The sequence below is a fragment of the Phyllostomus hastatus genome, unplaced genomic scaffold, assembly GCF_019186645.2.
Source record: "Phyllostomus hastatus isolate PE091 unplaced genomic scaffold, TTU_PhHast_1.1 phas_contig_402, whole genome shotgun sequence".
Classification (NCBI taxonomy): domain Eukaryota; kingdom Metazoa; phylum Chordata; class Mammalia; order Chiroptera; family Phyllostomidae; genus Phyllostomus; species Phyllostomus hastatus.
In genome coordinates this window covers 3,195,453-3,220,695 of record NW_025333873.1, presented here as the reverse complement: position 1 = coordinate 3,220,695, position 25,243 = coordinate 3,195,453, and the positions used below count along the sequence as shown (strand labels likewise).

Below are 25,243 nucleotides of genomic sequence, written 5' to 3'. Positions count from 1 at the left end.
GCTCAGATGTCTGATTCTGTCTCCCCCTCCTGAGGACTCAGCACAGGGGCTGAAAGACGCAGTGAGACACAAGTTTATTGGTGGAGCTGCGGCGGAGTGCCCCCCTCTCTCTGGGATAGCCAGGGCACAGCACCAACAGAGGGATGGACGCAGACCCCCAAACGGACACAGAGGTGGTGCAGACTCAGAGGGGTCACAGCACAGCCACACATGCACAGAGACACACGGGCCACAGCACCAAGAAACACACACGCGTACACACACAGACAAAACCACAGGGCCAGGACACACGGACAAAGTGCAAGTTTTGGGGCTCCTGCATAGACAGAGCGAGGGCCACGCGGGGAGGGGCCCCTGCTACCTCCCCCAGGCACAGGCACACCGACAGCACGCAGACAGGCAGATGCCCCAGCCAGCCAGCCAGTCAGCCTGCCACGCGGACAAAGGAACCCCGGAAGGGATGCTCCGGGCTCCCAGACCGTGGGGAGCTGGGACCACAGGCCCCCCACCCCCACCCCCACCGCACTGATTCTCTGCTCAGTCCAATTCCCGCCCCACTTCCCCGCCCCCAATACTTTGGTCTTGCCCACTGGGGCTTGGGGCTGAGAAGGTGGAAGGTGGAAGGAGGGAGAGAGGAAGGGGTAAGGGCCCAGCTCTGTCCCTTCTCCATGAGCAAGGAGGCGGCGGCTGAGAGCCCAGGGCGGAGCCTGGGCCTGGCAGTGGGGTGAGCGCAGGGCCGGCTCAGGCTTGGGGAGGCTCCCGGCAGCGCAGGCACTGGGCCATCTCGGGCTGGTACTGCTCGACCTGCAGGGTGGAGCTGGAGAATCCAAACCGCGAGTGGAGCCGGGATGTGGCTTCGGCCAAAACAGCTTCCGGGTCCGCCGTGGAGTCTGTGGGAGAGTGATAAGAGACAGCAGGTTCCCGGGGAGTCGGGCACCAGGCCGCAGCTGAGATAAGGATCCGTGAAGGGGGACCCAGGGGCTTGCACGGCATTAAAGCCAGGCTTCGGGGGGAGCTTTGTTTGCTTTCTGCGTTGTTTGAAAAGCACACAGATGTAAAAGAAAGGATCGGAGAGACTCACCCCAGATCGACTATGCTAACACACTAAACCGTTCTCATTTTTATATCGTCTTTGTTCTTTGAGTGTCCGCACACAGCTGCGGTTCAGCAGCCAGGACACCCGATTTCCCAGGACAACCCAGATGTTACGTATTCTGTCCCATTGTCCCTTTAGAACTGCCATCAAATATCCCACCAAGTATAATATTTTTGGCATCCAAATTGCATGTCTCTGATTGCTTCTTGCATCTGGAAGAAACTCAAAAATACTTTGTCAGCTTGTGAGTCACCATATATATTTTTAATAGTGAATCATAATGTAGATATAATTTTATATGCAGCTTTTTCCTCCCAGCACTGGACTGCAAACAGCTCCCCTAGTTGCCATACAGTCTTCACAATTGTCATTTTTAGTAGTTACATGACACCCCGTGAGTGGAGGTGCTGGAAGTTGCCTAACTGTGCCCATCCCTGGTACCCATCCCACATAGGAACTAGCGATCTTACAAAGGGCTACTGGTTCCCTGAACCACTTTAAAGAGGGTGAGCCCTGGCTGGCATGGCTCAGTGGATTGAGCACCAGCCTGCGAACCAAAGGGTTGCAGGTTCAATTCCCAGTCTAGGGCACATGCCTGGGTTGCCAGCCAGGTTCCCAGTGGCAGATGTGCGAGAGGCAACAACACATTGATGTTTTTCTCCCTCTCTTTCCCTCTCCCCTCCCCTCTCTAAAAATAAATAAAATCTTTTTAAAAAATTTAAAAAAAATTTGGGCAGGAGCCTCAAAACTGTGAACAGCAGCTGTCCTGCTGATCCAGGACATATCAAGATAAAGAAGTATTCCACCTGGCTGGGCTGGTGCAGCTCAGTGGATTGAGTGTGGGCCTGCAAACCAAAGGGTTGCCAGTTCGATGCCCAGTCAGGGTACATGCCTGGGTTGTGGGCCAGGACCTCAGTAGCTCAGTAGGGGTGTGTGAGGGGCAACCTCACATTGATATGTCTCTCCCTCTTTCTCCCTCCCTTCCCCTGTCTAATAAATAAATAACTCTTTAAACAAAATAAAGAGAGTGAAACCTCCCCCAGAATAGCCAGTATCTAGCCATATAAGGCTCTTCGGCTCCACCATGCACGTGTGTGTGTGTGTGTGTGTGTGTGTGTGTGTGAGTGAGAGAGAGAGAGAGAGAGAGAGAGAGAGAGAGAAAGACAGAGAGACGGAGAGAGAGGCTGAAGCCCAGTAATTCAGGCTATCTTCCTATGTTTGTGGGGGGAGGGGGAGGGAGGCGTGTTTCTAGGGATAACTGGCTGCGGCCAGCGTGGACTCACCGATGGCCAGGTGTGCGGAGGCAACGTGGTAAGTGAGTGTCAGGGACCACAGGTGCAGCTCATGAGTTGCCCGGACTCCTGGCACTGACAAGAGTGTATCCCTCACCGGCTCAAATCCCAGATTTCGGGGGGTACCTGCAAGCAGCACCCACCAAGCCTTTCTTCTAGAGTTGCTCCTGCCCAGGGCAGCCCCGCCTCCCTCATGCTGTCCCCACTCATCCTGCTGACCCCCACCATTCACCCTGGGCCCAAAGCGTCCTTCCAGCAATAGGCCCCAGAGCCCCAGCCTTCTCCCCACATGCGTCAGAGAAAAGAGAGAGGCTCGGGGGAAGGGGAGCAGTGGGGACTGAGTCACCTTCCATGAGGACACGGAGAACATCGCGGAGGGTGGGAGCTGTGGACCCGAGGGCACAGATGGAGAAGAGGAAGGTGCTGATGGGGTCGGCTGCCTTGTACTGAGGCTGGAGAGAGAGAGAGACCCCTAAGCTCGGGAGCCAGGGACCTTTCAGAGGAAGATCTAGGGGTGTGCTGGACAAACAGGCCCTAAGAGGCCCCCAAGAACCCTGCGCAGGGGAAAGGGACCCTGGGCCGGGAGTCCTGGGAAGCTAGGAGCTGGAGTGGGGGAGGGAGGCTGCAGGTCCTGGGAAGGAGAGGATGGGCTGTGGGTTGGAGGAGGAAGGCTGAGGCAGGCCAGATGGACAGTACCTTGAAGTAGATGAGGATGGAGGCAGCCAGCACCCCGAAGCTCTGCAGGAGGTCCCCCAGCACATGCACAAAGGCTGCCCGGACGCTGGTGTTCCCCAGGGGCAGGTGCTCCCCGGGCCCCTCCTCCAGCGGTGCATACTCAGCCCCCCTGGACCCATGGCTGTGGGGGGGCCCGGCCTGGTGCAGCACAAAGGCCATTCTGAGGGGGAAGCAGAGCAGCTCAGCCCAGGGGCCTGCTCTCAGCCTCCTCTGCCCACTTCTGCTCCACCTCCTCTCACCTCCCCGGAGCTCTTTCTCCACCTATTTTCTCCCTATGTTCCCAGCTCCAGGAAGAAGATGACATTGTCCAAGAGAGACAAATAGTGCAGCCTGGGGGCAAGAATACAGCAAGCGGTGCCAGGGATTTGAATTTGGACCCTGGCCCTGCTACTTCAATAGCTATGTGGCCTGGGCAAGTCACCTGGTCACCTCTCAGATCTGTTTCATTAACTGTGTACTAGGGCCCATACAACCTACCTCATGGGGTGGTTGTGAGCTTGAGCTGAGATGATACTATGAAAGCCCCCAGCAAAAGGGGATGGTACACACAGCAGGCATTTCACAACTGTCTGCTGACTCTGACTTTTAGGTCCCTACCCAGTCCCCTCTCAGGCATTCCCAGGGCAGACCGCTGGGGACTGCATTCGTGCTGCCAGCTCTCCCAGCCTAGAGGAGGGCCCCTTGCCCTGAACCTGACAAGGTGCCCGCTCCACACTGGAACGTACAGCAGATTGGCGCAGACTGCGATGCTGGCGGTCAGCAGCATGGCGCCTGCCTCGATGTGGTAGTCGCTGTGCAGCAGGCGGATGAAGGCCAGGTACAGGAGGATGCCAGTGACCATCCAGAGGGAGACCACAGAGGCCAAAGCCCCCAGAGTCTCTGCAGGTGAAGACAAGCTATCAGAGACCTGCCCAGGATGCTAACAGGTACCCTCTGGCAAGACTGGAGGGTCACCGGATCATGCAGAAGCTTTACCAGAACGGTGCCAGCCAAAGGTCATGGTGCGGGTGGCCGGACGGGTAGAGAGCCAAAGGGAGAAGAGGCTGCCCACCATGCTGCCCACGTCTGCCAGCAGGTGGGCTGCGTCGGTCATGATGGCCAGGCTGTGAGCCAAATACCCGCCTGCAAGGGTGAAACAAGCACGGTCGGGTCCTGCAGGTGCGTGTACAGGCAAGGAAACGGGAGTGGGGGATGGACGCCCAGATGAGAACTGCGGTTCTTCACTGGTGATGGGGTGACACAGTTTTTATTTTCTTTTCACTCGCCCACATCTTCTAGTTTTTCTACAACAATGTATTTTAACAACAAGAAATAGGGCTTTTAAAAGAGCAGTTATCGCAGAAGCCGGGTGCGGACCCTGCCCTGAACTCCCCTTGGTGCTGTCCTTCCCTCTCTCCCAACTTCTGGAGCCCCGGGCACCCAGCTCCCACATCCCAGCCACCCTGCATCTTCTCCGCACCCCCACCCAGGGACATCCCTGGGACTCTGGGTGGAGAGCGGCTCAGGCAGGGGTCGGGAGGCTGGGGTTGCAGGAGCAGCTCTCCGACTTACCGACCACCTCCCCGGCCATGAAGACGCAGCACACAGCACAGGCGGCGCACAGCTGCCTCTGCGCCTGCAGCCTCTCGGGGGTGAGACCCGGCTGTGGCAGGGGGTCCCTGTGGCAGTGGTGGAAGGGCATCTCCACAGGTTTGGGCTCCTCGGGGAGGGCCTCTGAGGGCTCTGCAAAGAGACTGAGGCAGGCAACGTGGTTCCGCCGGGGCCTGGCCCACAGGCTGACCCGCTCCTCACTCTCAGATCCCAGGCCCCGCAGACAGGCTTTGTCAGATGTGGCCCAGCTTTCGCTCCTTCCCAAGGTCTGGTCACAGCTGGGACCTTGTGGACAGAGGGCCACGCGAGAGATGGGGCCTAAATGAACACCCGGATCTCAGCTGTCCTTTCCTTTTCGTAAACATTTCATAGCTGGCAAGCACCTTAGAGACGGCCTAGTCTAACACCTTACTGAAGAAATGAGAGGTGTGAGGCACGCATCTGTTGGACAGTCCCGGAGCCACCACTGTCCACCCTACGGTTCCGGTGCCGGTGCAAGAACAAAGGGTCCTCACACTCTCTGTCCGTCTGATCGCGGCAACCACGACTGGACGGGGGAACGCAACGGAGAACATGGACAGTTTACAGCTCCGAAATTGCCCTGTGAACAGTTGAGCCTGCTTTACTCAAAGAAGAATCTAGAATGTGAGTTTACAAGAGAAGCGTCGGAAAATTATTCCCCTGTGCCCTCACCCTCTGATTGATTCCACTTTTAAAAGCTGTAGGGTTAAAATTGAAGGCAAGCTAGTGTTTCAGAAAGAAAAAGGAGGATGAGGAGAAAGAGAAGGAGGAGGAGGAGAAGAAATAAGAAGAAGAAAGAAGGATGACGAAGATGAAGATGAAGAAGAATTAGTTGTTTGAGGCTCAGAGCGGGAGAGGACTTATGGAGGCCACACAGCTAGTTAGCAGTAGAGCTGAGACTGGATTCCAACCACATCAATTCGTTATGTAGGCACCGTAAGGTATATCAAATGAGCAAACCATCAAACAAATTCTTTCTGAACTCTGGGAGTTTCTGGTGGACAAGACGAGTGGATACGCAGAAGGCAGCTGTCGCCCTTAGAGCAGTTAAAGTGCTATCAGGGCTCCGACAAGAGATGCATGGATTCTAATGAGGGAATCAGGGGGAACCCGATGAAGGCCCCATGGGGAGGGCTCGGAAGGGTAGGGAGGATTTCCATGAAGACGAAGTGTGCGTACCAGGCAGGGGCAATGTGAAGAGAAGTGGTGAAGGGAAGCGGCGTGGAGGTGTGGGGCAGATTCAGCACAGGATCCTGCCCTTAGTGCCTCCTACCTCCCAGGCCCACCTCCTGTGCCTCCACTCTCAGCGTGGTCCTTTAAGGGAGGAGTGGAATGTTGGGACCCAAAAAGTCTGAGGTTCCTGGCACAGAGAACTAATGGCCAGATTCCAGAGCTGGGTTGTCACGGGGAGGACGGTGTGCAGAATGCTGTGACTGGCAATGGTAGCGGTAAGAACACTGGCTTTGGAGCCTGCCACATGTTAGCTGGATCTCAGTGTGACTGTAAGCACCCAGCTGAGGCCACTTTAACTGCCCAGGGCCATGGACCTCCCTTGACAAGTGAGAGGGGCTGAGGGCCTCATCTGGGGAATGCCAGCGCTGAGCTCAGGTTGATTGAGTTTTAGGCCCATTCTGGCCCAGTTCTCACCCTCACTACTACCCAACCTGAACCCCAGCAAGGATAGAACCTTCCACAGAACAAAGGACCTAAATAGAAAAATACTGTCCTGGAAATAGTCACAGAAGTGTGACGAGAATATCAATGAGTGAACGTGAAGGCTCCAGATAGAAACCCGAATCACAGCAGTAACATGGGGAGGGGCACCTGGGGCCTTCCGGCTGAGGAAAGCTCTTCCAAGTGGGTCATTCAGGTGCAAGGGGAGTGGGGGGAACTTTGGTGCCTGTAGGGAAAATCCAAGTGCTGGTAGGTACATTCATTTATTGGAACTCCCTTCCAAGACTTAGAATCTGGATGTGTGTGATTCCAGGTGTTTCCAGAGAATATGGGGAGGTGAGGGTGGTGTTGAAACCCATCCTCCTTCTTCGGCGAGGTGCCAGGCAGTGTATACGTGCTGAAGCCCAATCCAGCGAGAAAGACAGAGGTGCCACAAATGACCTACTATGCGAGGAGAGGCTAGGGCCAGGAGGCATGTGAACAAAGGATTTCAGAGCACAGGGGAGAGGGGACCAACTCTAAAGGGGGTGAGGAGAACATCACGGAGGGAGAGATGCAGATGAGACCTGGGTGGAGAAGGGCAGTGCAAACACACGGAGCGTGAGGAGCCAGGGAAAGGGCAGAGGAGGAAAGGGATGAACTCTAAGGAACATAAATGGAGAGACACTGATTGATTTCACATATCTTTCCTGGGCCCTGAGATGACCTTGCTGAGGAGTCTGGGAGGAAGGCAGGAGAGGAGATGGAAGTGTCCAGAACAGACCAGGCCACAGGCTCCCTGAGCAGAATTTTGGAGGAGGGGTTGGTTAGGTGGCGAAGAACCTCTTTCAGAAAATACTGCAGGATTTGGTGACTAATGGTCATATGAGAATGGAGAGGAGCTGGGAGACAGAGAGGTGGGTCTGAGGGGCAGACAGAGGCTGGGCGGCTTTGGGCAGGGGGAAAGGTGCCTTTCCTGGTCTGTGCAGCACAGCGAGGCCAGCACCAAGGTAGCCACCCATCAACAGGCTGCTCCCCTTTGTTCTGCGGGAAGTGGGCCCTAAAGACCCTCATTGTCAGCGTGTGCGTGTGTGCGGCGCGGGGCGGGGGGACCGTACGTGCTGTTTAGAGACAAGGAGGTGCAGTTTTCTCTCCCCAGCCCTCCGAAACCCCCAGCAAACAACAAATAGTATTGAGGGGGGCAGAGAGATGCAGGGAGGGGAGATGGTCTGAAGCAGAGTCAAAAGGGTACGTGAGGAGATGCCCCGGCCCCGGCTGGAGCCCCCACAGCCGCCCACGTCTGCAGTCCCCTGCAGGAAGGAGACAGACGGTGTCTTCCCTCCTTCGGCTCCCCCGTCCACCCAGGTTCACAGCCCCCACCCAGAGAAAGATCCAGAAACACACACGGAGGCACCATATCCAAGACAAAAGGAGAGAGGCTGGGAGAGAGACAGAAGGACTGGGAAAGAGAAGAGAGACAAACGGACGGTCGGCCAGCAGACAAAATGGCCAGCGGAGGGGGCCGAGGAGGCACTGGCTGGGCCGCTCCCAACGACCAGGCGGGCGCCGCGCGGGAGGCCGGCGGGACGCGGAGGCGGTTCTCCCGCCGCCCCCGGCCCGCTGTCCCGGCCGCTCCGCGCGCCTCATTTCACACCTCGCCGCCCCCGGCCCCGTCTGTGCGCAGCCCGGAATACCCCCTGCCGCCCAGACCGCACCTGCTCCTTCCTAGTCGCCCCCTCGCTTCCTCCCGCCCGCCGCGCCCCTGGCGCCTGGAAGACCCGCCGCGGGGTCCGGACCCCTGCTCGGTCCGGGTGCCCGCGCCTGGCCACGGCTGGAGGGGACGCCCTGAGCCCCAGCGTGCGGAGCGGGGGCCGGCCGATGGGGCTCCGAAGCCTGGGCTGCGGGGCGCTCCCACCGCCAGGGCCCCGGAGCAATGCGGACATCGGGGCACCTGGCGCGGACTCCGCTCCGACGGAGGGCAGCGGCTCTCGGGGAAGCCAAAGGCGGCGGAGGGGTGCGGAGGGGTGCGGAGGGTTGGGGGGCGGGCCGGGGCGCCGTTTCGCTGGACCGGGAGAAAGAGTGCAGCTGGAAGGGGGCGCAGAGGGGGCGCAGAGCAGGGGGGTCCGGGCGGGCCGGTCAGGCGGGCGGGGGTCTCCGTGCGGCCACAGAGGAGGGAGCCACGCGCGCGCCGAGGCCGAGGGAGTCGCGGTGCGCTGGGGCAGCCGGCCCGGGCTGCACCGAGGGAGACAACGAAATGGACGGATGGCAGGAGGGTGGCGCACCCCGGCCGAGGGCTGGCCCAGGGCCGTCCTACCTCTTCAAGCGCAGGCCGCCACCGGCGTCGCCGCGGTCCCGGGGGCTCACCAGGCGAGTCGTCTCCGAGCCCCCGGTGGCGGGAACGGGCTCCATGTCCTCGCGGCCCCCGACCGTCTAGGCCCCACCGAGGGGGAGAGAGGTGGGGCCGGCTCCTTGCCAGGTCCAAGAGGCCAGCCGACCCCTGGACTCCCCGCAAGGCAGCGGGGCCACCGGAGTGGAGGGAACTGCGGCGACTGTGGCGTGGGGAGTCTGAACTGCAGATCCCGCGGCCGCTGGAGCCCCGCCCCGAATGGGGCGAGCTCCCTAAGCCCCGCCTCCAGGCCACCGGGCCTCCCCCCCCAGCCTAAGCCCCGCCCCCGCAGTGCAGCACCCCCCAGGCAAAGCCCCGTTGCCCCGCACCAGAGCCAGGTGGGGTGAGTAGGAGCCTTTTGCGCACCCCCCTACGCACCGCGTTCTGGAGAAGCCTAATTTCCATAGCCCCCCCCCCACTGCGTTCTGGAGAACGCCTGATTTCCATAGCCCACGCCCTCTTGGCGCACTAGCCCCGCCCCACCCAAGCCCCGCCCACCGGTTCCACGACAGGTTCCTCCAGCCTGGGGGCCTCCCCGACCAACCCTCACCCAAAGACCGCTGCCCCTTGCAGGCCTGCGCAGGGGCATCTCTGCCTCCGACATCGGGTCATACCGGGACCCCAGTCCCCTACACGGAGGCAGAAACAGGTGTAGGTCCATTACCTGTCTCGAGAGAACCAGAAAGAATGTGGGGCGAGCAGTGTGATCATCTGGGAGAACTCCAGGGACTGCGGCCAGAAACCACTCTGTGGAGGCTGTGGGGTCAGAATTCCTGAGCGGAACCCGCTGCCAAGCACTGTGCCGTGCATTGTTATTTATATTTATACAGAGACTTCGAATGGCAGAAAGCTTCCTGATCCCCTCCCATCCACTAATATTCCTGTTTTCCGGGTGAGTGAACTGAGTCCCAGAGAAAGAAGCGTGCAGGGGTCATGCGGCCAGTGAATGAAGGGCTGGGGCTGGGCCCCCGTCCGCGGTCCCTTCCCGATTCCGGGCACGACACTGGTGACCAAAGGGAGGGCGGTCTTGTCACTTCGATTTCTGGGGCAGCGGAAGAAGGGAAGAGCAGCTCCCCGTCGCTCTGGGGCCTCAAGCCCCTGTTCCTGGAGGGAGGCCGTGGTCCGCTTGCCGACAGGGGATTCGTCACCTTGATCCTGTTGTACCTCCCGGGGCATTACCTCCCTTTGCCTCATTTTAACTGAAGCAGGGGAAGGAGCCACTCGCAGCAAAGTCGGTTGCGGAGCCCGGAGCTGAAGCTTCAAAGGCTCAGTGCCTTCTGCCCCTCACACCTGCTGTCACTGTAGATTAAAACGCGGTGGTGACTGGATTGTGCATTCCAAGCTGCGACCAAGTGTTAAAGCAGGGGGTCCGCGAGCGGAGGGGAAAGAGTGACGCACGGATGGGGAAACGTGGAAGATGGGAGTGGTTAGTAAGCTCAGGCAAGAAGCCCTTCAACCTCGCCCGTCAGAGCGCACTGGGCGTCCTGAGCTTAGCGACATTATTACCATTATTCCAAACAATGACACTGCATATACACCTCTAAAAACAAACAAACAAACAAAAACTGGAACACGTGCCAGGCAGAGTTGGAAGTGATGGGGTTAACCCGGGAGAGCTTCGCGGAGGAGGTGAGGCTTGAACGGATTAGGCAAGCTAGCTGGGCGGCGGGCTGGCTGTTCCGGCGGGGGAGAGTGCGGCTGGTGCGGCTGGTGCCCGGGTTTGCGGGCTGCGTGTGCGTAGGTACCGTGCTGCGCCGGGGAGCCCAGCGAAACAGAACAAGAAGGTCTGCGCGAGCCCACTGCGCTGCGCCTCCACTCACGCTGCGCCCGGCGCCCTCACCCCACTCCCCGCCCAAGACCCAGCCCAGAGCCCACACGCGGGGAGGGGGCAAGCGAGGGGGGTGGTGTTCTCCCTCCAACCTCCCCTAGAAGCACAGGACCTCAGCTCCTTCCTCGGGTTATGGGGGGGGGGCAAACAGAGGTGGCGGGAGCGGAAGCCACGAGCTAAGGTCACCTCGTTGGTCAGTGTCAGAGCCAATGTGGAACTCATGTCCTCGCCCGCCTGCGCCAGGGCCCGGGCACGTCCCGCCTGGCGCCGTCGGTTTTCTAAGCTCCGCACCAGGCCCGCGACTTCCCGAATTCTGAGAGCCTCGGAGCTGGGGTGCGGAGGGGGCCACCGGGCACTACAGGGCTGGGCTGTGGTAGCCCCGCCCGCGCGAGGTGGCCGGCGCGGGCGAGATCGAGAATAGGAAGAAAGCGCGGGGCGCTGTGCGGGAGAAGGGGCTTCTTAGGCACGCCTCAGCGGATGACGACACCCGGGGATGTGATAGTAACAACTATGGCTTCCTCCGGGGTTTCCCTTCTTGGGCAGCCCACGGCGCGCCATCAGCAGCCCTGGGTACCGGGGGAAGGGGGTGATGCGCAGACGCTGGCACGTGCCCTCCCCACGAGCGGGCGGGGAGCGAGCCGGCGAAGAAGGGAAGGGGGCGTCAGAGCAGATGGATTACAGAGCTGCCCTCCGCCGCGGCTCCCTGGGTGTCGGGCCTTGGAACGTGCTGCCTCCGGAAGCTGGGACACCGGCGGGAGAATACCAACAGTTGCCTTTCCTCGGAAATGTATGCAAGAAAAGCCTGGCAGCAAAACAGACTGCTTGCACCTGTTTCTCAAAGAGCCATCAAGTGGCCGTGTGAAGAGCTGTGCAAAGGGTCCTCCCGAATGCCGGGTCTGAGAAAGACATTCTGCACCTAAGAGCTAGGAAAATTACGCAGCAATCAGAAGCACAGCTTCGAACGGTAGTCTTGTAAGAACTATTCACTTAACACTTACTGAACACTTATTTCCTGCCATGCACGTTGCTAGCATGGCAGGGATTCCTAATGAGCAAGATAAACGGGCTGTCTTCCTTCCTGGCTTTAACTGATTGCGAGTGGTTTCAGTTTTTGCCGTGTGTTGTTGCTGATTTGCCCCTGTGCTCTTACTGCCTGTCCTGCCTCAGATACGATCTTCCCTAAAGGGAGTCCTTAGGCCCCTCTTAGTCCCAGGCACCATGCGGGCAGGAAGCTCCGGATGTTTCCCGGAAAACAGGTCAACGGCAGTTCCAGAGCACAGGTTGGCAGAGCAGATCAGAAGGGGACAGGAGAGCAGATTGGGGTGGGGCTGAGGCTGGGAGGTTGGGGGGACCCAAGCTAGACCAGTTCACCTTGACAGAGAAGGGGAGTAAAGCCCAGCAGTGAGGTCAGGATTTAGGCTGGCTAGAGAGACCTCAGGCAAGATTTGGAATCCAAGCATGTGACAAACCTGCGCTCCATTCACTGCTCAGGTGTCACCTCCAGGAAGCCTTTCCGACACCCCCAGCTGGGTTATGTGCCCCTACCTGATGCTCTCAAGACCCGCTGTGCTTATGTGATGGTAGCACTCCCCACGTTTAAGGAAATCATTTGCCTGTCTGTCTCACCAGAGTACAAGCCCACTGAAAGTAGGAATTCTTTCTCATCGCTGTGTCCCCAGCGCCCCCTACTGGCTGACAGGTTGTCTTTGAAAAAGCCATTCCAGAAAGGAGGAGCCAATTTTTTTTAGAGTGGAATCAGTAGGAAGGAAGCAGGATTTTAGTTGGAGACAGGATGAAGGCCGGCAGCTTAAATGTCACCTCCTCAGCGAGGCCTTTCCTGACCTGTAAACTAGGTTGGTCCTCATGTTATACATTCTTACTGTACACTTTTTCTTCCTTAGCATTTATACTGTAATTACAGTTATTTGGGCCCTGGCTGCATGGTTCAGTTGGGTGGTGGTCGTTCACTGTACCCAGAAGGTTGTCAGTTCGATTCCTGGTCAGGGCACATGCCTAGGTTGTGGGTTCGCTCCCCCTATGGCATGTGTGGGGGCAACCAATCAATGTTTTTCTCTCACATCAATGTTTCTCTTTCTTTCTTTCTCCCTCACTTCCTTTCTCTAAAAATTAATGGAAACATGTCCTTGGGTGAGGATTTTTTGTTTTTGTTATTTGGGAATTGTCTCTTCACTTGGCTTCCAGGATACTGTAATCTGGTTTTCTTCTTACCTCTCCAGCTGCTTATCTTCAGTCTCCTTTGCTGGTGTCTCCTCATCTGCTCAACCTTTCAATGCTGGGCTAGTCCGGGACTTGGTCGCCCTCTTCTCTTACCCCCTCAGTCCTATGGAGATAACACCCCGTCTCAAGGCTCTAAGTACTATCTAGAAGCAGCAGAAAGCAATGGCTGTTGAAGCTAAGTCATGGGGGTATGTAGGGAATTATTGTACTGTTCTATTTTTGTTTGTGTTTGAAATTTTCTATTAAAAAGAAACAGCAAAAGAAAGCATCTTATAATTCTCAGATTTCTCACTTGAACTCCAAACTTAAATATCCAAATGGCAGCTTGACCTCTCCTCCGTAATGCCTAATAGGCACCTGCGGCTTCCCCAGCCTGAGCCCGAGCTCCTGACGGTCACCCCCATCCCCGACCTCCTTTCAGCAGTCCTCCCGTGCCGGAACACGGTGACTCCATCCTTCCTTTTGCTCAGGCCAGAAACCTTGGTTAGAGTCACCCTTGACTCCTCTATTTCCACCCGCATCCACACTGTCGGCAAGTCCTGCTCCCACCTGTGTCTAAACCACCACCATCTGTATTCTAGCTTATCACAGGAGCCTCCAAGGTTGTCTTCCTTTTTCTGTACTTATTGCCTCATAGTCTGTTCTCAGTCGAGTGGCTAGACCGCACAGGCCAGATGTCATTACTCCCTGCCTCACCCACTGTCACCCGCAGGCCTTCCGCTGGCCTGCAAAACCCTGCACAGCCTAGCCCCTCTGATATCATTCCATACTACTCCCACCGCACTCCCCAGCCACCCTGCCTTTGCGCAGGCCCTACAACACACCAGGCATGTATGTTCCCACCCAGGGCCTTTGCATTCCCTTGTCTGTCTACCGGTGACAAGTGCACTTTGCCAGATGTCTTCACTACTCCCCTGAGTACCTACTTCAGATTTTGACTCAGACATCACCTTCTCAGGCCCTACCTGCTTATCATTTTTTTAAACCTCACCCAAGGATATATTTATTGATTTTAGAAAGAGAGGAGGGGGAAAGGGAGGGAGGGAGAGGGAGAGAAACGTTGATTGGTTGCCTCCCATATGTACCCTGACCAGGGATCGAACCCGCAACCTTCTGAATGCTGCTCCAGTCAACAGAACCACTCAACCAGGGGCTATGTATCCTTTTAAAAACTGCGATCTCCCCTCAACAAGTCTCTGTCTCCATCCCCTGTGTTATGTTTCTCCACAACCATTATCACTACCTACATACTGTATAGTTTACCTATTTTGTTTACTGTTTATCTCCTTGCCCCAGAATGTCAGTTCCATGATGGCAGAAAGTCTTGTGTGTTTTGTATACAGCTGTAACCCCAGCATCCGGAACAGTGTCTGGCACGTGATAGTCCCCAGTAAATGTCTGTTTTCCACACTAGGCTATAATTTATAAGTGCAGAAGAGAGTGTGACCAATTATCATTGGGTCCAGTGAAGTAGGCATATAGCAGTGTTTAACAGGTATTTGATGAGCAAGTGAACCGATGAACGAAAAGAACAATTCACGAGGGGAAATGGTGTGAGAGCAATGGTATAAGAATGTTTAGTGGGGAAAAGACCAGTCTGAGTGTTAGGGAAGGTTCACTTAAGGGCAATAGCAGACACTATGTTTGGAAGGGTAAGTTGGAATCAAGTTGGAATCAAGGGTAAGTTGTAGAGTTCACTGCCAGACTTAAAAGGTTGTTTTGTATCCCACAGGCTAAGACCAGAAGAGTAGTAATGATGGAAGCACTGCTCTGTGAACTTTGACCTGGAAGCAGTATGCCGGGTGAAGCTGGCTGGATGGAGAACAGTTAGGAGGCTAGGACGGCAGTCAGTGTGCTATGGCATCCTTTATCTGGAACACATCAGGGTTCTGGGACCTGAAAAGCAGGGACAAATGAAAGAGCCATTTAAAAATTAACGAGAATTTGATGGAAACAATGAGTCCGCAGCCCAGAGATATTTGGGTTTTGAGCATCATTATCCTGGAAAGTGATAACATTAACATAAATGGAGAAACCAAGAGGAATAACCAGGTTGAGGGCAAGATCATGAGGGCAGATTTTAGAATGTGGTTTTGAGACAATGGGAACCTGGCACGTGGATGACACGCAAATGACACTGAAGCACTGTTGTGACACTGAAGCCAGAGGTGTAAGGTTGGATCTCCGAAGAAGAGAGCTTAAAGATAAAAGCCCACAGAATATCCGTGGTCAGGGGGTGAAAGAAGGGAGAGGAGGCAGCAGGGGAGAGGAAGCGCACCAGAGCTGCAGAAACGAGAAGACGCGAAACAGGTGGGGCCGGACCGGAAGGAGAGTAGGGATTTAAGGCCCCGCGTCTCCTCCCAAAACACAGCCTGAAACTCCACCAGTCAGTCCTTTTGCGTTAGTAAGAATGAGGTGGGTGAGGTGTTACAGTCTTTCTCACTGTAAGCCGAGTTAGTGTTTTAATCAGATTGCTTTATCACCTACCACTTAAGAATAAGGTCATTTTATGGAGTTTTTGGTTTTCATTAGAAATGTTAAAAGGAGAGGAAGTGAGAGGGGTAATTTTGGAGATCTGACTGCTTGAGAAGGACTGTCAGGGACATTTTGAACAGCCAGAAAGCAGCATGGGGTACTGGGCAGGAAAACAAGAAAATAGGTTTCTCGAAAGCTGAGAAGGACGCAGAAAGGGGATGGGAGGGTACCAACGACAATGTGCAGATCTTCTCAGAGAAAGGATCCAGCTTTTTCGCTTCTTCCCAGAGACAAAATGAATAGTAACTTCTCTCTTCACAAAGTTGAGAGGAGACAGGATAGAAAGGGTGATAATGACGATACGTGATATAGCACTCGCCATGTGTCAAGCACTGTTCAAACTAAATACTTGAGCCTCCTAACAACCCTAAGAGGTAGGCACTGACATCTCCATTTTACAGGTGAGCAGGTGTGCCCTGCTGGCCTACCTGCAGGTCTGCAGCGTCTGGGGTTGCAGGTCAGAGAGGACAGGGGCCCTTCACCTCCCACCCTGGGAAGTCTGCTCCAGGGAGGACAGACAGACAAATGGGGCTGGTGGTATTTTTTTCATCACATGTGGTATATATGCCTTCAACTAGGGGGAGGGGAAGAGGGACACTTTCTGACATCATCTGTGAAAGGAGGGGAATGTCAGCTAAGCTTCGGTCTGTCTCTAACCTAGATTTTAAGTGGAGCCGGTGTGCATGAGGAGCAGTCACGGTATAGACGCTGAACGGGGAGTCAGGAGACCGAGATCTGGATCTCCCTGGTTGACCTTGAGCAGGTCAAACCTTCTGTCTGGGGTGCACTTTCCTCCATTAAAAAACAAAGGCACTGGATGAGAATTAAGTCTCTGAGGTCCCTTTCAGCTTGGAAACTTCACAATTCTAGAACCTGGTGGTTGGGTATGACAAATTATGATCTCTCTCTCCCACTGCATATGTTCAAGAACATAATATTTTGGGTATAAATATGTCAGTGTCTGCTGTCTGTATGTGTGCATTCCAGCTATATGACTAAAACTTTAGTTGTTTGTGGGTAAATAAGGGATGATTCTTAGTTTCCTCCGGAGAGACCAAATGGCTCTGTGAGGTAGCAATCTAGAAGATCCCTGAGTCAGGTAGGGCGAGAGGGCAAACAGTTCCAGAAAAGGTTTCAGTCTGTACTCATTCTTCAGCGTAGTTATTTTCATGTTTTTCCATTGTCTTTATACCAAACCTAACTTAGTCTTGACATCAACCCTGGAAATGACACAGGTTTATACAGAAGAGGAAAACAAGACTCAGAGATTCTGTGACTTGTCCCAGACGACACAGCTTATTAGAACCAGAGAGAGAACCCAGGACTGGGGCTTCTGACTCCTGGCTTGTGCGCTCTTCCTAGTTTTGCACCAGGTGTCGGAAGAGACAGCGTGCACAGGAAACAGAGCCAAAGCAGGTCTGTTTCTAGGTGAAGGCCAAGTGGGGGCCAGGACGACTTGCCTGCTCCATCCCCATCTCTGCAGCCTACTGGCTGCAGCATCCTTTCGGTCAGAGCAGAGACACAGAAACTTAAACGTAATGGCTATTTCAAGAGCCATGCACTGCAGTTAGAATTAATTAGAATGTCAGAGGGCAATGATAAGAAGTAATAACATTCCGGAGCCTCTGGCAAGATATGAAAGATGTTTACTCATGCTTCTCAGCACCTACTTTGTCCCCTTTCTCAGCGCTCATGTCTGTAAAGCAGAGATGTGATCCTACCACCTCTTGGGGTGGTTGTGAGGATCAAAGGTAAAAGTATCTCCGAAAAGGCACACAAAAGTTTGCTGGTTCACGCCACCAACCATCATTTGTTGAGCACCTGCCGTATCCCAGGAACTCCATGAGGAACTGGAGAAGGACTGCCACCAACAAGAAACAAGATGCTCAGAATCATCATCACCATCTCCACGACTGCCCTCTTTCTCTTTGCCCCTTGTGTTGCTTCCCATCTAGGACCACAAGAGGGAGGAAGGGCCCTGTAGTCCTGTCCAAGGCCCCAGGGAACTCTTGCTAGAGGTCAACCTTCAGGCCTTCATTGGACCAGCAGAGGGAGCCCTCTGCTGTCGCACATTCAACAAATCTTTAATTTACTGTGAGCAGGCATGATTCTAGGTGCTGGAGATACAGTGGCGAACAAACAGACAAGGTCCCTGCTCTTAGGGAACTCAATGTCTACTGGGGAACACAGCTTTTGAACAAACTGACATGCAAATAAACATATATTCACAAGTCATGGTGAGGGTGTTAGGAGGTGGGCAGAGAGGAGTGGAACTCCATTTAGAAGGCCTCTCTGAGGAGGCGCAAAGCTGAGATCCACAAAGGATGAGAAGCTGGCACAGCAAACAGCCCGGGGAGGAGTCCTCCAGGCAGAGGGGGCAGCGTAGCCAAAAGCCCTCGAAATGGGAGGGAACGTGCCTTCAAAGAACTGACAGAAAAACGGCAGGGCAGGGACCAGAGCAATACAGACTGTGGTACTTAATAGAGGGCAAGTGAGAGGCAGGGGCCGGACCCGCTGGGCCTGTAGACTGAGGTCAGGAAACCACTGTAAGTGCACTGCACTTACTTCTAATGCCTTCTGCTCGGCCCCCCAGTGCCAGTGAAGAAATGGCTTGCGTTTTTCTGCTAGTTCTATCTTCCCGTCACGGTGATGACAGGTTGCAGGTTAGAGAAATTTGGCACAGTACAAACCTCCAGAAAAGCCGTCAGCTTTAGCTCTTTCACTTTGGGTTACTAACCTCTAGACTCACCTGACCCAGAACCTATGACCTGGGTGGGTGATGCCAAAGACATTCCTCCCCACCCTAATCACAGGCCTATAGAAATAAACTAGTTAATTCAGTGGTCCTGTGTCTGTTGCATGGGGACTGCTTACTTAGTTTGCTCAGACAGTGCCCACATCTTGGAGTAGAATACTGATTTATCGCTTAAAACCCAGAAGGGGAGACGAATGTGCACAGATAACTATTAAAGAAGAGAGAGTGATAAAAGCCACAAGAGGGGTAACAGGCAGATATTATTGAATTAATACAGCTTTCCATTACGTGTTATGGGAGCCACTGAGTGCTCCTCTCCAACACCATGAAGTGGTCAGTTATTGGTGCTGCGAGCACTACTTCCCACGGGGAGTCACGGGAAGAGAGGCCAGGTAGAGGCAGGTGCTCTCACGTCCTGCAGGGTGGATGGAAGATGGTTAGGAATGTAAACGGTATTTCTGGTACTTTGGGGAGAAGAGAATAATATGGATCAAGGGCCTGAAAAAAATTTCCCTTTGACCCAATAATTCCACTTCTAAGGAATCAAATCTACCCCAAGAGGAAAAACAGGTTTAGTTAGAGCTTGATAGATAAGAATTTGCATCATAAGGTCATTATACTAGCAAATAATTAGAAACAACATTATCCAATCTGGATTATATTAGTGTATCATAATTACATTATGGTACATACTCATGATGGAATAGTATTTAAAGGAAGTTTTTGAAGAATGGTAGTAACTTCTGGAAATGTTCAAGATAATGTTTTAATATTAATATTAAATATTAACAGCAGCAATATAATAGGATAAATGCTTTGACAGAGCAAGGTGGGAATTTCCAGTATTCTTGGGATTCCCAGGAATACTGACATTTGAGGTGGGTCTTAAAGGACGTGCCCGAGTTTCCAGGTGGAGGGGAAAGAAAGGACCAAGTAGAGACCCCTAAATTCTGAAAAAGAAGACTGGGAAGGTAATACACCTGCTGAGAAAGGCGTGCAGAAACCATGCCTCTCACAGAGCCACCTTCTGCAAGCCCATTATCCTTCCTCGAGTGAGTCCACGAGCGAGGACTGTGACCAGGATTGGTGACTTCCTCTTACCAGAGAGGGGATACCCCTGGAGGATGCACCCCGCGGAAAGGTCTACAAAAGATGCTGCGCTGCCCTTGGCTACTGGCACCAGGCATATCCCTACGCTCAGGTTTCCCACGAGAGAGCGAAATAAGTCCCAGGGCCCACTCAGCTTCACCTCCCGCACCTTCCGGTGGCGCCAAAAAAGTACCGGGAGTGTTGACACAGTGCGCAAGCGCAGTGGGCCGCTGGACTCCCCGCGGGCTGTGAAGTTTCATACCCTGGTGGATGTTGTGTTAAGCACGCCAGTCTGAAGAGAGGACCCCAAGGTAGAGTGACAGGCCCGGTGGGGAGGCCACTGAGCCAGAGGGGACCTGAGGAGCCAGAGCATTCCCTTCTGAGGTTCTTCTCTTGGTTCTCCTGGGCTACGGCCTTCCAGGCTCTCCCCACTTTCTGGGGTCTTGCTGGCTGTTTTCTGGCTGGTCGCTGGTCGGCTCCTACAGCTACCCCTTTTCACTTCCTTCTTCATCCCTCTGTGGTCCACTGCCCTGTCTCTGAGGGGTAGGGGTGGGAAGAGTTGAGAGTAGAGGCTGGGAGGAAGAACAGAGTCTTTGGCCTAGCTGCAAGCACTGTCCCCTGGCCTGGCTTGGGGTCCCTTAGCTCAGGGGTTGGTCTCAACTGTTTCTCACTTGGTAACTGTAGATCTCCTGGATTCCTGACCCAGCCTATTCAGAGACTGAGGCTGCAGTGGTCTCTCAAACCCAGAATGAGTTTGGATAGGACCAGCGCTGTTTATTTAAGGTGCTAGTAGCTCTGGGCAACATCAGTCTCTTCCAGAGCTGAGACCACCCCTTGTTACAACTCTCCAGGAGGTGGGGTGTCCAGTGGTCTGCGTAGCTGAAGGACACTGGAAAATGTGAGCTGTTTCCTCTTTAAAATGTGAATTTGAATGTCACTTCTGGTCACCTGCACTCTGCAGCTAGTTGTAGATCCCACTCACTGTTGTCTTATACTTGTCCCTTTGTAGTCATTTACCTACCTAGTCATTTGTAGTCATTTACCTACCTAGCCCCTGAAGACAGCGAGCTTCCTGTCACCGGACGTTCGCATCTCGGCAGCCTCACCTGCGGGAGTGCTCACACATGCTGCTCCTCTGAGCCAGGTCATGTCTCACGTGGACGAAGCAGCCCGCCGGCTGTCCAAAACCGGGACATCCCTCTATGCGGTGCTGGAGCTTAAGAAGGGTGCCTCACCTGAAGACATCAAAAAGGCCTACAGGTTCAAACCTCAGCCCCTGATCAAACCCTGGACTTCCCTCCTTAAACCCATTTCTTTCTGCCTTGCTGCAGCCCCTTTTAAATGCCCACTTTGGTGCTGGATGGGGCTACTGTCCTCTTCGGTGTGGCGTGGGAGGGAATTTAGACTTGGGCTGCTTGCCTCCATCCTTTTTTTCCACATCTAATGCATTCCTCCTTCCCTGCCTAGAAACCTATTCCTGTCATTCACCCTCACCCGCCCTAACTACTCCCAATTCTCTCCCCACCCGCTGTTGGGAATTGCTTGGGTAGGAAACTGGCCTTGAAGTATCATCCAGACAAGAATCCAGGGGATGCCCAAGCAGCAGAAATATTCAAAGAGGTCAACACAGCCCACTCCATCCTCAGTGACCCTACGAAACGGAAAATCTACGACCAGCATGGCTCGTTGGGAATATATTTGTATGATCACTTCGGTGAAGAAGGTGTCACGTACTATTTTGTGCTGAATAGTTGTTGGTTCAAGGTACACAATTCTTCTTAGTCCCTTAAGAATCAGGAAGGAGGGGTGGCCCTCCTCTCCTAGGGCAAAGCTTCTGTTGCCTCATCTTCCGGGTGCTAGGAGGATGGAAGGAGGGAGCTTGGATGGACACATACAGGAACTGTGGGACTGGGGCCACTCTTTCCTGCCTTTTAGACACTTCTCCTCCTGTGTGCTCTGCTCACCTGTTGCTGCTGCTGCTGCTGCTGCTGCTTCTGCTGTGGCCAACTTAAGCCGCCATCTGAGGAGACATTGAGGAGAAGACACGAGCAGAATGTCCAGAGACAGCCTCCGAGATCAGGTGAGAACCGCAGACAGGCACCGAGGTAAGAGCTGGATGGCAAATGAAAAGTATCGTCAGGAGTGAAACTGTGAACCCCTGAATATGAGAGTCTCAAGTCGTTATTGGGGCAAAGTGAAGAAAGGGAAGGGGAGACACTTGTTTTCTGAAGGGCTTGTGCTACAAACTGACCATTTGAATGTAATGTTAGCCTCTGGACAGTCAAGATAAGGAATGGATGGGAGTTAAGGTAAGCAATGGGTGGGAGAGTGTGCCTAGAAAAGGCAGGGACTGAAGGCAAGTTGGAGGATGTGGTTTATTGTGTTTATTCAAGAGGAAGATGAAGTGTCTGAGATTACTGTATTTTGCCGCGTATAGTGCACCCCCACGTGTTTGGCCCAAACTTTCAGGGAAAAAAAATCTTTCATTTTAATTTTTTAATTCAATTTTTTATTTATGTAGAAAACCAACGATCATATTTCAGAGTATTATTTTGCATATGGACATCATTATTGCTTTTGAGAGTTACACTTTTAATGCATAAACATAAATAAAAGAATTAAAAACATTTATATCGATATGGAATTAGTACTACCCAGGTATAATGAGCATCCTTGTTTTTCCCTAGAAAATTTTGGGCAAAAAGTGTGCACTATACACGGCAAAATACGGTATCTCCACTCTCACTAGTTGAACTTGAAAGTGTGAGTTGACTGAAACCCACACCAGCGCCACCTAATGGTGCTGATGTGTAACTGCAAAGCAATGCTTTTCTCACCAGTAGGCTAAAAAACTGTTACTAAATGTTTATATGTTTTTTCAATTTCATCCTAGAAAACAGAGAACATTTTAGAAGAGGGGAAGCTACTTATAGTGAAGACGAGCTTTAAAAGTTGAAGAAGAGTGAGGTATGAAAACTGAAACGCGGCAATAATTAAAGGATAGGACAAGAACATACACTAAGTTCAGATGAGTCACAACTGGGAAGTTTACGCCCTCACAGCAGTGGTTTTCCACCAGTGCGCCACCAGAATTTTTAAAACACGGAACACCTGACTATTTAGTTGGGGGCATGGACCTTTTTCCCTTAATTTGTCAAATGAAAAAATGACAACAGCTGATACAACAATAGCCATCTGGTGTGAATGAATCAAAATTATACCTAAGTTTTGGTCCTATTGGAAAAAATGTATTTTTGATGTGCCACAGCATTTTAGTAATTAGTTTATGTGTGCCATAAGATGAACACGGTTGAAAATCGCTGCCTTACACTGTATAGACTATAAGTGTTTATATCCTTATCTGGGGGGGGGTTGCTTTACATCCTGAGTGCTCATTCCTTCTGCTTAATACTACGCCAACTTCTGTCCTTAGGTGCTGACCCAATAAAGGTGTCTTCTGCTGCCCAGGCCATTGGTCACATTGAAGAGAGGAGCGAGTAAACCTGACATTGACCCTCATTTGCCCCTCCTCTTGTAACAATCCCAGCTCCAGAAGCATTGATGGTGTCCAGCCCAGTGAGGATGTAGTCTCTGTCCTTGATGGTGTCACTGACCCTGGTGGTCCAGGATTGCCCAGCTACTCTTCTTTTTAGCTCCAGTCCCAATTTTAATTTGAGAGCAGACCTCCCATCCCTACCCTTAGGAGGTCTCAGACAGAGGTGACAGATTTTCCCTAAGCACCCTTTTTCCTGTGCCTCCCTTGGGATTTTAGCCAGTGTTGGCCGGGTAGGGTCCCTGGGTCACTTGTGATATCTCCGCCAACATCCCAAAAGCTGAGCAGAGTGGATCCCGCCTCAGAGCTGCAGAACCAGTGAACCTTCCTTGGCAGCTCTGTGTGTCCAGAACTCTTAGCGTCGGACTCCTTCCTGAGCCAGTACACTTCCCTGGGCCGCTGTCGCCTTCTTCTGGTGCCCATACACTGGACATTGCCAGCCTCATTCCGTGCCCCCATGAGTCAACTTAGGAAAAGTATGAATGCATCTGAGGCCTATGGGGGCTTCTCCTGCCTTTGGGGCGTCCCTGAGCTGCAGCTGCCCACATCGCACCCGTTAGTGCGGGGTTGACTGAGATTCACACCTCCGTGCCTGTTTGCCTCCGTCCTTCCACCACATCTGTGTGGGCTGAATGCCATGTATCTTGTTTTTAAAACAGGGGCATGAAACACGTGATAGGGAAGAGCTTGTACTTCTACAGACCCTCTCCCCACTTGTGCCTCTTCACGGTAGGGCTGGTTGCCCTACCCTGGAGAACACCTTTCATTTCCTGTCCTCTCAGGGCCAGAGTCTCATAGCTCCTCATACTTGTCTCTCCCCACTGTGGGGAGGGCTGAGGAATGTCAGTAAATAAAAGAGCTTTTGTCCAACTTCCAGCCAAGATGGAGGCGTAGGTAGACACACTGTGCCTCCTTGCACAACCAAAACAAGGACAACAACACATTTTGAAACAAAAAATAACCAGAACTACCAGAAATGAAACTGAATGGAAGTCCAACAACCAAGGAGTTAAAGAAGGAACATTCATCCAGACCAGTAGGAGGGGCAGAGATGGGCAGACAGGACTCACGGCTAGGTGCAAAGCGGCGGCTGGTGGAGCGGGTGGTCCCACATTTCCCTGCAAATAAACCAGGAGGAGCAACTGGAGAGTAAGACAGGCCACGCAACCCAGGGTTCCAGTAGGGAAATAAAGCCTCAAAACTTCTAACTGAAAACACCTGTGGGGAGTTGAGGAGGCAGCGGGAGGAACTCCCAGCCTCACAGGAGAGTTCGTTGGAGAGACCCACAGGGTCCTAGAATGTACACAAGCCTACCCACCCAGGAATCAGCACAAGAAGGGCCCAATTTGCTTGTGGATAGCAGGAGAAGTGACTGAAAATTGGCAGAGAGTGGAGCAAGTGGCACTGCTCCCTCTCAGACCCCTCCCCCACATACAGCATCACAACGTAGTGTTAAGGGTTGCTCTACCCTGAAGAACACCTGAGGCTCCACCCCTTACTACGTAACAGGTGCACTGAGACAAAAGATATGTTCCAAATGAAAGAACAGATCAAGGCTCCAGAAAAAATACAACTAAATGATGAAGAGATAGTCAACCTATCAGATGCAGAATTCAAAACACTGGTAATCAGGATGCTCACAGACATGGTTGAATATGGTCACAAATTAGAGGAAAAAGTGAAGGCTATGAAAAGTGAGATAAAGGGAACCAACAGTGAAGGCAAGGAAACTGGGACTCAACAATTCGGAGCAGAAGGAAGAAATAAACATTCAACCAGAACAGAATAAAGAAATAAGAATTCAAAAAAAAATGAGGAGAGGGTTAGGAACTTCTGGGACAACGTTAAACATGACAACATCTGAATCACAGGGGTGCCAGAAGGAGAAGAGGAGGAGCAAGAAATTGAAAACTTATTTGAAAAAATAATTAAGGAAAACTTCCCCAATCTGGCAAAGGAAATAGACTTCCAGAAAATCCAGGAAGCTCAGAGAATACCAAAAAATTTGGACCCAAGGAAGCACACACCAAGGCACATCGTAATTACATTACCCAAGAATAAGAATCAGGAGAGAATTTTAAAAGCAGCAAGAGAAAAGGAGACAGAGAGTTCCCATAAGACTGTCAGCTGATTTCTCAATAGAAATCTTACAGGCAAGAAGGGGCTGGAAAGAAGTATTCCAAGTCGTGAAGGCAAGGACCTACATCCAAGATTACTCTATGCAGCCAAGCTGTCATTTGGGAGAGGGGGGAAGAGCTCCTGTCCAACCCAGTGCATATGTGGGGCCCCAAAAGACAAACTGCCGGGAGAGAGAAAAGGCCCGCAGGAGAACCAGGTAGAGGGCCAGTGCTCACATCTGAGACCAGTCTGCCTGGGAGAGTGGGAGTCGGCACAGCTGTGAGCTGGGGCCAAGGCCTCCCGCAGCCTTGTGATGATGACTTTGTCAGAGCTCTAAAATGTCCCTGGAGACTG

At 53.2% G+C, this 25,243-nt stretch overlaps 2 protein-coding genes across 3 annotated transcripts; one reads left to right on the top strand and one right to left on the bottom strand.

The window, feature by feature from the left end:
• On the bottom strand, positions 1 to 8,973 carry SLC30A3 (solute carrier family 30 member 3). Of its 2 annotated transcripts, none has more exons than XM_045844574.1 (8): positions 8,702 to 8,973; positions 4,675 to 4,856; positions 4,099 to 4,245; positions 3,849 to 4,002; positions 3,085 to 3,283; positions 2,735 to 2,840; positions 2,380 to 2,514; positions 1 to 890 (listed from the first exon to the last, which is right to left on the bottom strand). In XM_045844574.1, the coding sequence occupies exons 1-8, from the start codon at positions 8,794 to 8,796 to the stop codon at positions 742 to 744; spliced, it is 1,167 nt and encodes a 388-aa protein (XP_045700530.1). In that variant the 5' UTR covers positions 8,797 to 8,973; the 3' UTR covers positions 1 to 741. The 2 variants fall into 2 exon arrangements, with proteins under 2 accessions (XP_045700530.1, XP_045700531.1); XM_045844575.1 differs by having other exon boundaries at positions 4,675 to 4,845; positions 8,702 to 8,799.
• Positions 8,974 to 20,365: 11,392 nt separating this feature from the next.
• On the top strand, positions 20,366 to 22,719 carry DNAJC5G (DnaJ heat shock protein family (Hsp40) member C5 gamma). The gene is made up of 4 exons (XM_045844697.1): positions 20,366 to 20,478; positions 20,769 to 20,982; positions 21,154 to 21,298; positions 22,652 to 22,719. Exons 1-4 carry the CDS (start codon positions 20,366 to 20,368, stop codon positions 22,717 to 22,719), a joined length of 540 nt encoding a protein of 179 aa, XP_045700653.1.
• The last annotated feature ends 2,524 nt before the right edge of the window (positions 22,720 to 25,243 follow it).

Bases quoted from the DNA above. Each gene is read 5' to 3' on its own strand.
- SLC30A3 (XM_045844574.1), bottom strand. From the start codon at position 8,796: ATGGAGCCCGTTCCCGCCACCGGGGGCTCGGAGACGACTCGCCTGGTG. The intron at 4,857-8,701 runs GTAGGACGGCCC...TGCCTGCCTCAG, and splicing joins GGCGGCCTGCGCTTGAAGAG to TCTCTTTGCAGAGCCCTCAG. The intron at 3,284-3,848 runs GTACGTTCCAGT...CTTCCCCCTCAG, and splicing joins GCAGTCTGCGCCAATCTGCT to AATGGCCTTTGTGCTGCACC.
- DNAJC5G (XM_045844697.1), top strand. From the start codon at position 20,366: ATGTCTCACGTGGACGAAGCAGCCCGCCGGCTGTCCAAAACCGGGACA. The intron at 20,479-20,768 runs GTTCAAACCTCA...TTGCTTGGGTAG, and splicing joins GACATCAAAAAGGCCTACAG to GAAACTGGCCTTGAAGTATC. The intron at 20,983-21,153 runs GTACACAATTCT...CCTGCCTTTTAG, and splicing joins TGAATAGTTGTTGGTTCAAG to ACACTTCTCCTCCTGTGTGC.